The 11,564-nt window shown below is 40.3% G+C and overlaps 1 protein-coding gene across 1 annotated transcript in view; it reads right to left on the minus strand.

Moving 5' to 3' along the window:
* The window catches only part of ZNF527 (zinc finger protein 527), a gene marked incomplete at its 3' end in the record, with an annotated part of 29,486 nt that extends 18,129 nt beyond the window's left edge, over positions 1-11,357 (minus strand). The window contains exons 1-3 of the mRNA XM_081108386.1: positions 10,859-11,357; positions 5,769-5,895; positions 4,859-4,954 (exon numbers count right to left, since the gene is read on the minus strand). Of these exons, the coding sequence (XP_080964512.1) occupies positions 4,859-4,954; positions 5,769-5,895; positions 10,859-10,885 (250 nt within the window). The 5' untranslated portion in view covers positions 10,886-11,357. The remainder of the gene's footprint in view (positions 1-4,858; positions 4,955-5,768; positions 5,896-10,858) is intronic.
* Positions 11,358-11,564: the final 207 nt, after the last annotated feature.

Raw genomic sequence — 11,564 nt, forward strand, 5'->3', positions numbered from 1 at the left:
CCCTTCTCTACTGGCCCAGTCACCCCCAGCTGCCCTCCCCTGCCAGCCTGGTCACCCCCAGCTGCCCTCTCCTGCTGGCCTGGTTGCCCCAACTCCCCTCTCCTGCCAGCCTGGTACCCTCTAACTGCCCTCTCCTGCTGGCACAGTCACCCTAACAGCCCTCCCCTGCTGACCTGGTCACCCCCAACTGCCTTCCCCTGCTGGCCTGGTTGCCCCCAACTGTACTCCCGTGCTGGCCTGGTCACCCCCAACTGCCTTCCCCTGCTGGCCTGGTTGCCCCCAACTGTACTCCCGTGCTGGCCTGGTCACCCACAACTGCCCTCCCCTGCCGACCATCTTTTGGCAGCCATCTTGTGCCCACATGTTGGTGGCCATCTTGTGTGTGGCTGTGATGGTCAATTTGCATATTACCTCTTTATTATATAGGATAGTACTGGAAGTGCTAGCCACAGCAGTAAGACCAGAAGAAATAAAAGGCATCCAAATTGGAAAGGAAGAAGTAAAATTGTCATTATTTGCAGATGACATGATACTGTACACAGAGAACCCAAAAAATACCACCAAAAACTACTGAAACTAAGAAATTAATTCAGTACATTAGCAGGATACAAAATAAATATTAAAAAAACAGTTGCAATTTTATATACCAGTAATAAACTATCAGAAAAAGAAACTAAAAAAACAATTCCACTTACAATTGCATCAAGAAAAAATAATGTACTTTAGAATAAGTTTAACCAAAGAGGTAAAAAACCTGAACTTGGAAAATTATAGATACTGAAAAAAGAAATTGAAGCTACATATAAAAGGAAGCATATACTGTGCTAATGGATTGGAAGAATTAACATGATTAAAAATCCATACCACCCAAACCAATCTACAGATTCTATGCAACTCTTATCAAAATGCCAAGTGCTTACTTCACAGAATTAGAACAAATACTCACAAAATTTACATGGAACCACAAAAGAACCTGAATAATCTTGAGAAAGAAGAACAGATTTGGAAGTATCATGCTACCCGATATCTACAAGGCCAGAGCAATCAAAACAGCATGGTACTGGCATAAAAACAGACATATAGATCAATGGAATAGAATAGAAAGCTCAGAAATAAACCCATGCCATTATGTTCAATTAATATCTGACAAAGAAGGCAACAATAATACAATGGGATAGAGAAAGTCTGGCTTTCAGTCAAGAGAGCAACATAGGTAAATGCAGTACTTGCTGCCTCCCACAACCACATCAAAATTTACAACTAAAAATATAAAACAACCATCATAAAGAGCCACCTGAAATCTAGCTGAATGGAAGTCCTATAACTAGGGAATTAAAGAAGTACATGAAGATTGGTAAGAGGGCAGAGATGTGGGGTGGAATTGAGGAACCGGTTGGTACCACACCCACGTGTGGTGGTTTAAAATTGGGAGGAATATTTTTGCTGTAAAGGTTTCCCCCGAGGAGTGAGGGGTCTTGCCTCACAACAGCCTCATCAATCAGCTGCCTCCTGCATGCCCCCTACTGGGGATCGAGCCCATAATCCAGGCATGTACCCTGACCGGGAGTTGAACCATGACCTCCTGGTTCATAGGTCGACCCTCAACCACTGAGCCATGCCAGCAGGGTGCAAGCAGAGCTCTTAAAGGGCCCATGCACCAGACTTAAGACTCCCTCCCTCTGAGCTCCAGCATTGAGGCAGCAGCTTGAAAGGAACCTGGGACATTCAGGGAGGAACTAACTTGTCTGGAATGAGGACAAGAGCTAGAGGAGAAGCTTTCTCCCAAACAGGAGTGCTGGTGGAGAGGCCAGTGTTCCTTTGCTGAGCCCTCCCTGTGACAGAGCTGACAGGCTGAACCATATCTGAATCTCCATCACCCTGGCTCACACTTTTTGCCCTGCCCTGGTGATTCCCTGAGACCCCATCTCTCCCTACTTGCAGGCCTATCCAAGCTGTTTCCAGTGGCTTTTTCATACAACTGGCCTCTCTTGACTCATGCTTCAGACATTCCTAAAATCTCTCAAACAAGCAGCACCTGGCCTCATCATGCTCCATACAGCTCACTAAGTGGCCCCAGATCCAGCATTAGTGGCAGCTGGTGTTGGTTCAGAGCTTGGCTTCTCCTGGACATCTCCAAGCCCAGCACAAGTAGCAGCCATCTGAAGATAGCTTTGTAGCTCAAAACACAGGCGGCAGGTGACCTCAGAATGCACCTCCTGGGGAGCCTGAGCCAGTACACCCAGTGGACAGGTTTAGACCACAATGAAGCACCATGCAATCTCTTCCACAAGGGACACACTCAAGGGGAGGACTCAATAGACACAACAGTCCCACTGACATGAGTCCTGCTCCATGGAGTGTGCCCTAGCACAGCTGATCATTCTCCATGGTAGTCAAAGCCAGTCCTTGTAGCCAACTGGCCTACAGATAAATCCCTCCCATTCATATGCCAAAAGCAATCAAGGCTCAACTACAACATGAGGGTATACACAGAGGGGAGGGGAAGTACCTGGAATGCCCACCTCGGGTGAATGGAAAGGCTGTGACACTGGACCCTACAGTCCACCTACTACACTAGGCCACTCTACCAAGCCTGGGAGATATAGCATCTCTACCTATACTAAATAGAAACAAAGAAAGGCTGCCAAAATGAGGAGATAAAGAAACATGTTTTCTGAAGAACAAAACTCCAGAAAAAGAGCTAAACAAAATAGAGACAAGCAATCCACCAGATGCAGAGTTTAAAACACTGGCTATAAGGATGCTGAAGGAATTTAGAATAAAATAGGACATGAAAACTATAAAAAAAAAACACTCAGAAATAAAGGATACACTAACTGAAATTAAGAATAATTTATAGGGAATTAATTGTAGAGTAGATGAACCCAGGAATCAAATGATTGATTTGAAATATAAGGAAGCAAAAAGCACCCAATCAGAAAAGCAAAAAGAATCCAAAAAAAATGAGGATAGTTTAAGGAGCCTCTGGGATAACTTCAAGTATACCAACATTCACATCATAGGGGCACTGGAAGGAGAGAGAGCAAGAAATTGAAAACCTATTTGAAAAAATGACAGAAAACTTCCCTAACCTGATAAAGGAAATAGACTACAAGTAAGTCCAGGATATGCAAAGTCTAAAACAAGATGAATCCAAAGAGGCCCTCATCAAGATCCATTCAATTAAAATGCAAAAACTTAAAGACAAAAAGGATCATAAAAGCAGCAAGACAAAAGCAGCTGGTTACCTATAAGGGAGCTCCCATAAGACTGTCAGCTGATTGCTCAAAAAAACTTTGCAGGCTAGAAGAGACTGGCAAGAAATATTCAATGTGATGAAAAGCAAGGACCTACAACCAAGATTACCCAGCAGAACTATCATTTATAATCAAGAACAGATAAAGAGCTTTCTAAACAAGAAAAAGCTAGAGTTCATCACCATCAAATCAGTATTATATGAAATGTTAGAGCATCTTTTTGAAGGAGTAGGAGAAGAAGAAAAAGAAGAGATTAAAAATATTAACAATAAAATGGCAATAAATACATATCTATCAATAATTGAATCTAAAAAAATCAAGAAGAACAAAAACAGACTCATAGATACAGAGAACATATTAACCTCTGCCAGATAAAAGGGGGTTTGGGAAATGGGTGAAAAAGGTGAAGGGATTAAGAACTACAAATTGGTAGTTACAGAATAGTCGTGGGGTTGTAAAGTATAGCATAGGAAATATAATCAATAATATATTAATAACTATGTATGCTGTCAGATGGTATGAAACTTAATGGGATGAACATGTAGTAAGTTGTATAATGTCTAATCAATGGAATGTACACCTGAAACTAATATATTATTGTATGTCAACTGTCATGCAAAAAACTAGTAAAAATGATTTTTTTTTTACAAAAAAATAGTAATCTTTATATGCACAGCACTGCCATGACAAGAATTTAAAATTCATAATAATGTAAACACTGACTTCAATCAAAATTATGATTTTGGTGAGAGTGAGATTGGGGCATAGGAGATATGTGTGTGTGTTTGCATGTGCATATGTGTTGGATTCGGGATAAAAAAGTACTAAATTGTTATTTTCTTGGTAAGAAAATATTAATAAGGATTAAACTTTAAAAAACAATTACAAAATAGCAACATAAATATATTTGTTAGAGACATGAAGGAAACACCAAAAGAAACTGCAAAATAAAATAAAGTAGATCCCTCTAGGGAGAGGGAAACTAGGAAGCAGGGCAAGAGACTGTCTTTTTTAAAGGAATAAGTCTTATAAAACCACTTGACTCTTTACTTTGAACACTGTGCATATATAACTTTGATAGTAACTTTCATTAAAATAAATCTATAAATGTATACAATTTTGACTATAAATAGGAAAGAAGAGCTGGGAAAGAATAGAATTCAGGGTATAGGTAGAAGTATTATAGAGAATATAATTTAAAAGATATAGGAAGGCCCTAGCCAGCTTGGCTCAGTGGATAGAGCGTCAGCCTGCGGACTGAGGGGTTCCGGGTTCGATTCGGCCAAGGGCACATGCCTGGGTTGCGGCTCGATCCCCAGTGTGTGTGTGTGTGTGTGGGGGGGGGGTGCAGCAAATCAATGATTCTCTCTCTTCATTGATGTTTCTAACTCTCTCTCCTTCTCTCTTTCTGTCTGAAATCAATAAAGAAATATATTTTAAAAAATAAAAGATATAGGAAAAAACCCAAGGTGTAGGTGAGGTTTCAGGGAAGTTCATGCTAAAGAGATTTCAGTTCTCTTCTGGAACCAGGGAAGCCTGCTCATGACCACTTGTACTGAAACCTTACAACAGCCTGCCCTACCCAGTTCCCCATCACTCACCTGTATATTGCTCATCTGACATCTCTCTCTCCACTACCCAAGGTTCCTTTCCTTGCTCCAATAAGGAGATCATGTTGGGCTTGGAAATGGAGAGTCCTGTTTACAGAAAAAAATGAAAGTGAGAGAGGCAGATAGAATATTCTATAGCTGTTCCAGGACTCACATCTCTTGGTCATTAGGCAAGAAAGGACATTAGATGAAGGGCTAGAGAATGGAGGATGAAGAATATGAAACTTCTTCCATAGCAGTGGTTCTCAAAGTGCTAGAGCAAAAGAACCATCACCTAGTAACATCAGAAATATATATTCCCAGTCCCTAACCCAGACTTATTGAATCAGAAAACGTAACAGTTCTCAAACTTTCATGGGCATTGGAATCATTTGGAGGGCTCATAAAAACCCAGACAACTGGGCTATTCCCAGAGTTTCTGATTCCATAGTCTAGAATAGCCGTGGGCAAACTACGGCCCATGGGCCGGATCCGGCCCGTTTGAAATGAATAAAACTAAAAAAAAAAAAAAAAAAAAAAAGACCGTACCCTTTTATGTAATGATGTTTACTTTGAATTTATATTAGTTCACACAAACACTCTATCCATGCTTTTGTTCCGGCCCTCCAGTCCAGTTTAAGAACCCATTGTGGCCCTCGAGTCAAAAAGTTTGCCCACCCCTGGTCTAGAATGAGACCCCATAATTTGCAATTTAACATATTCCCATGGCACACTGATACTGCTATTCCAAACCATTATTCTACAGCAAAGGGTGTTACTCATTTCTAACTCTAAAAATATAATTCAAATCATTCCCTGAGAATAGAAGTAGAAATTCAGCTAACCACTAAATATTCCCAGTGGAGGAAGCAAAAACACCCCAGAGGGAAGGTTTTGAGTTATGGGGAAGAGACATCCTTACCAAGCCATACCAAATTCCTGTAGTTCTCCAACATGACATCTCTGTATAAAGCCTTCTGAGATGGGCTCAGCCATTCCCACTCTTCTTGGGAAAAACCTAGAGCCACATCCCTAAAGGTTACCAACCCCTGAAATTAAAAAAAAAAAAAATCTTGTTTGTCAAGTGCTCCCATACAGTCATAGCCAAAAGAAGGAGGAGGAGGAGGAGGAGGAGGAGGAGGAGGAGGAGGAGGAGGAGGAGGAGGAGGAGGAGGAAGAGGAGGAGGAGGAGGAGGAGAAGAAGAAGAAGAAGAAGGAGAAGGAGAAGGAGAAGGAGAAGGAGAAGGAGAAGGAGAAGGAGAAGGAGAAGGAGAAGAAGAAGAAGAAGAAGAAGAAGGAAGAGGAGGAGGAGGAGGAGGAGGAGGAGGAGGAGGAGGAGGAGGAGGAGAATAGAGTTCTGCCAGAGTTCAAAGATCTAATTGGTCCAAGGAAAATTATTATTGGGGAACAAATACATGCCCAGGTTTTTCAAATATTTTAAGAAAAAGAGGGACATATCAAAAACAGACTCACCCCTTGAAAATTATACATGTTTGTGAAAGAGAAAGGAAATATACACAGAAAATATTAGCTTATAGCATGAAACATGAATTTATGACATGAAAGTATATGAATAAAGGCAAAGTTTTATGTTTTATGTTACCTATATAAGTATCAAGACATTCTTACAGGGAGAATTCTTTTATATTCCCCAAAATGAGATATCACCTGGCTCAAAGTAGTGAAAGAAGGTCTAGAATTTGGTTTTAACAAAAGGGTATGGTCTGAAATTTAGAATCTATATGTGAGGAGAAATTTCCATGAGTGTATCTTGAAGAAATAATGAAGCATATGTGAAGAGATTTAGATCGGAAGGTTATATTTTAAAATTTGGAAAAAACTTACATGTCCAAAAATTAGAGTTTAAGCTATACCACTGATATAACAAGCTGTATGAGGGGAAGGATACATGCTTTATAAGCTCATGTATATCCAGTGTCTATTATAAAACCTGTCACATTGTAAATACTCAAGAAATATTTGCTTCTTAGTGAAGATCCTTATGTACATCCATATGAAGGAAAAGTACTCAATACTTCAAAATGACAGTTCCATTTTGCATTGAATGGTCTCATTTTTTATTAAAAATAATTAAATATCAAATATGGTTATTCTACACAGTAAGATATGAATAAAGGTGGCTAGAGAAAAGAAAACATAGAACTACATAGTGTTACATAACTTTCATGTACACCTCTACACTTCTGCGTTGCGGAAGGCTAACCTATATTGATGACATCAAGAGACTCCTTTTTCCTACCCCATTTTTAGTTGGGTTAAAATCACACGCAAGATATGGGAGGGAGGTGATCAGGGCTCAACATTTTTTCTCCTGGCTCCCTCCTTATAACACCACCCTGTGTGATCTCTGTCCTTCAATCAAAGGCCACAGTGGCTGTCAAGGGACCTCCCCAACTCAGATATCTCTTTCTTTGGGTTCAGGACTAAACTCAGTAAACCCCAAGGTATAGCACTATCCTTTGTAGTTTTTCTATATACTTGTAAATAGTCCCCTTTTGAGTTTCTTACCAAAACCCTGACTGATTAACATGTTGATCCAATGTACTTCTAGGATATGACCAGAGATTCAACAAAAACACCACTAGGTAACTCTACTATGCTTCCTTAATAAATTCACTCTCCCACTCCCCGACGACTATTTCATACTGGCTGTCTCTCTAACCACCACCAAGTCCTATCCTGTTCTCACTCTGAACTTCTTCATCCTCTAGCCCAGCGGTCACCAACCTGTCAGATCTCGCAGACCACTTGGTCCGCGGACCACCGGCTGGCGACCGCTGGCCCACCGTATATGTTTACTGACCTGTATCTGTACTCATATATTCTGTCTTCCCTCTGTTACTACAGATAAAACTCTGGGCTTCCTATCTAAGACCAATCCCTCCACTTGTACAAACAAGGACATTGTCTCCTTTCTTCCTTGTAAACATCATGGAGATATCAGAACCTCCCTTGTATTACCAGTATTTTCTCACTTTACTGAATTATTCCTATCAGTATACAAACTGATGCAATATTTTCCATCTACAAATAGATAGATAAACAGATTTCTTTCCATGATCTCACTCTGGCTATTGTCCCACTTCTCTACTCTTTTTAATAACAAAAGTCTTAACTGTGGTAATATACACAATGGAATACTATGCTGTGGTAAAAAAGAAGGAATTCTTACCATTTGCAACAGCATGGATGGAACTGGAGAGCATTATGCTAACTGAAATAAGCCAGTCAGAGAAAAATAAATATCACATAATCTCACTCATTTGTGGAATATAATGAACAACATAAACTGATGAACAAAAACAGACCCAGAGACAGAAAAGCATCGATCAGACCATCAAACCTCAGAGGGAAGGGAAGGGAGGGTGGGAGTAAGGGGGAGAGATCAACCAAAGGACTTGTATGCATGCATATAAGCCTAACCAATGGACACAGACACCAGGGGGGTGAGGGCATGAGTGGGAGGGTGTGGGGGGCAATGGGGGGATAAGGACACATATGTAATACCTTAATCAATAAAAAATTTTAAAAATAACAAAAGTCTTCCAAAGACTTGTTTGGATCAGTGATGTCCAACAGAATATAACATGAGCCACAAATGTAATTTAAACTTTTTTAGTAACTACATTAAAAAGGTATATGCAATAAGTAATTTAGTAATATTTTTATTTAACCCAATATATCTAAAATGTTATTTCAACCTGTAATAAATATGAAAATATTAATGCTTTACATTACTTTTTTACTGAATCTTCAAATCCAGTATGTATTTTATACTTACATGGCACATCTCAATTTGGAGTAGTCACATGTAGCTAATGGGTACATTATTAGACATGCCTGTCCAGAGCTCATAAACATGCTCTGGGTATTTGAGTTTCCAGAATTTCCCACTCAAATGGCTTCAAGCCTACTTCCAGAGCCTGCCTATACTTCTTATGTGTCCAAAATTCTTTTGATCTGTCTCTATCCTCACTTTTTTAGCCCTCTATTCTCTTTTAAATCTATTGCAATGATGCTTTCATTCAAATCACTCCATAAAGTAGCTCTTTTAAGGCTATCAGTAGCTTCCATGTTACTAAATCCAGCAGTCAGTTCTCAGTCTTCATCTTCCTCAATCTCTCTCAGAATAATGTAACTCAGTTGATCATCACCTTGAAAATTTTCTACTCTTGACTTTCCTGGACCCATACTCTTCTGGTTCTCCTTCTACATCAATCCTGCTCTCTTTTGCTGGTTCTTCCTTTTGTTGTCAGCCTCTAAATGATGAATGCCCTAAATTCAGTCCTTGACCTCTTTCCTAACTACATTTACCACAGTCCTACCCTCAAGGTAATCTCATCCTGTCCTGTGTATGGCTTTAAATACACTAATGGCTCTCAAGCTCACATCTCCAGTTCTGAACTCCAGATATATAATCAATATTCCTCTTGGATATACAATAGGTCTCTCAAACTTAATATATACAACTCAATTCTTTTTTTTCTTTTTTTACAGAATGGGTACCTTAAAAAAAGAAATTACCATTATTGGTGCATAATTTATATCCAGTAAGATTTATACACACATTTCAAGTGGATAAATTTGAGTTTTAACAACTGTATACATATGTGACTAGAAACATTTCTGTCACTCCAAAAGGGTTGCCCCTTCACCGTCAACTCCAACCCCCACTCCAAGGCAACTACCAATCTGCTTTCTGTCACTATAAATTCAACTTTCTTTTCTAGAATTTCACATAAATGGAATCAGATGGTGTGCCAGTTATCGATTTATGGCCTCACAGTTGCAAGTTGCTAAAACTGCAGTTTGGCCCTTTTAATCTTTTTCCTTTGCGGACTGACGTAATGTTAACTTTTTCCAGTAGAGGGAGCCAGGGAGATGTTGCAAGAGGAAAGTGCTTTGCTTCTAACTTCCAGACAAGTTCCCCAGGGCACGCAGCTTCTCCAGCCCAATCCCACAGTGTGCCTGCTTCTCCAGTGGCTGGCAGCCAGCACCCTCCTCAGGCACCCACCTCAGGCAGTTTCCTAGCCGAGTGCCTCTGGTGAGACACTTCTTTGTAAACTGTTTTTTCTAGCACCCTGGAGAACTGACTTCTGGTAAGTTCCAGAGGGTGGATTCCAGCAGGTTCCACAAGTGCAGCACCATAGAGACTCCTTTGCCCTTTAGTGAGTCAAGGCCAAGGGTTTTCCCATGAGATCAGGGTCCCTGGGATGTCATCGAGTTCTCTATCTTAGATCTTAGGGTTAGCAACTGCTCCTCCTATCTGCTGTTTATATATTCTTTAGCAGTCTCTTTATTTCTTAGTAGCCAATTCCTCTTACTCCAATCCCCTGCTATAATGCATAATGTATATTTAGCCTTCTCTCTTCAAACTACTGTGTGGGTTTCAGGCTCCTGATTGGACCTGACAAATATAGTATATGCCTCCTGTCTTCTTTCCTTCACCGTAATGTCTGCATGATTCATCCACATTATTGCATGTATCAGTCAGTAGTCACTCCTTATTGCTGAGTAGTATTCCAATGAACAGATAAACCAGTCTGTTTATCCAGTCACCATGATGGACATTTGGGTTGTTTCCAGTTTGGAAAAATATGAATAAAACTGCTATAAGCATTCATTTACAAGTTTCATCACATGCTTGAGCATAACACTGAGTAAAAGAGATACCAACTGTCTCATGGAAGGATTATATGAACAAACTAGAGGCCTGATGCAGGAAATCCGTGCAAGAGTAGGCCTTCCTTCCCCCAGCTGCTGGCACCAGCTTCCCTCTGGCACCCGGGACCCAGGCTTCCCCCGCAGCTCCAACTTCATCCAGAAGGACATCTGGTCTAATTAGCATATTACGCTTTTATTATTATAGAAAATGGTGGAGAAAGAGAAGTGGAGAGAGGACTCACTGGGCTATCTGTGACTCTCTCTGTAGTCCAAAGTCCTAAAAAATGAGGTAGCATTTCTGGAAACAAAGTGAAAACCTCAACTTACCTGGGATTCACACAGTCCAACAGCCATTCTTCCTTCCTTCTTCAATTTTCTCTTTTGGAGAACAAAGTCCTGAGAAGGGACAGTTAAGAAAGAAAAAATGGCAGACCATCCCTATGTTGCTGATCTTAGACTTACAAAGATAGAGCTATTGCCCATGTTGTGATCCCCACAGCCTCAGCCCTACTCACTTCCAAGATCTGAGAAAAAGGCCAAAACTGATATTAATCCCTGAAGTTATGACTAATAAGAAGAATATATAGCCTGAATTCACCAAAATCTAAAATCCATCCTATGGCTAACAAGGAAGTATGATCTGGTCATGGTTGGCCCTTAGACCTCATTGTCCCCTTGTTCACTCCACTCCAGGCACACAGGTTTCCTTACAGTTCCTCAAACACTGTGTGCAGTCTTTCTTCAAGGCTGCTGTTGCTTTTGCTTTTCCTATTGCCTGGACATGCCTCACTCCCTCTCTTCATTTCTGTGCTCAGTTGTCACCATATCAGAGGGACTTCCAGTCACTTTTTCCTTATTTTGATTTATTTTTCTTCTTAGCATTTAACACGCTCTAACATAGTACTTATTTTTTCCCTACTTACAGTTGTCTTTCCAATCAATGGTGTAGCTCTAAGAGAGCGAGGATTTGTTGGGTCCACTGGTATATCTCTAGTGCTACAATAATGCAAAAATCATTATTAAGTTCTCAAAA

The sequence above is a fragment of the Myotis nattereri genome (genome assembly GCF_964212035.1).
Source record: "Myotis nattereri genome assembly, chromosome: 15".
In the NCBI taxonomy this organism is placed as follows: Eukaryota; Metazoa; Chordata; class Mammalia; order Chiroptera; family Vespertilionidae; genus Myotis; species Myotis nattereri.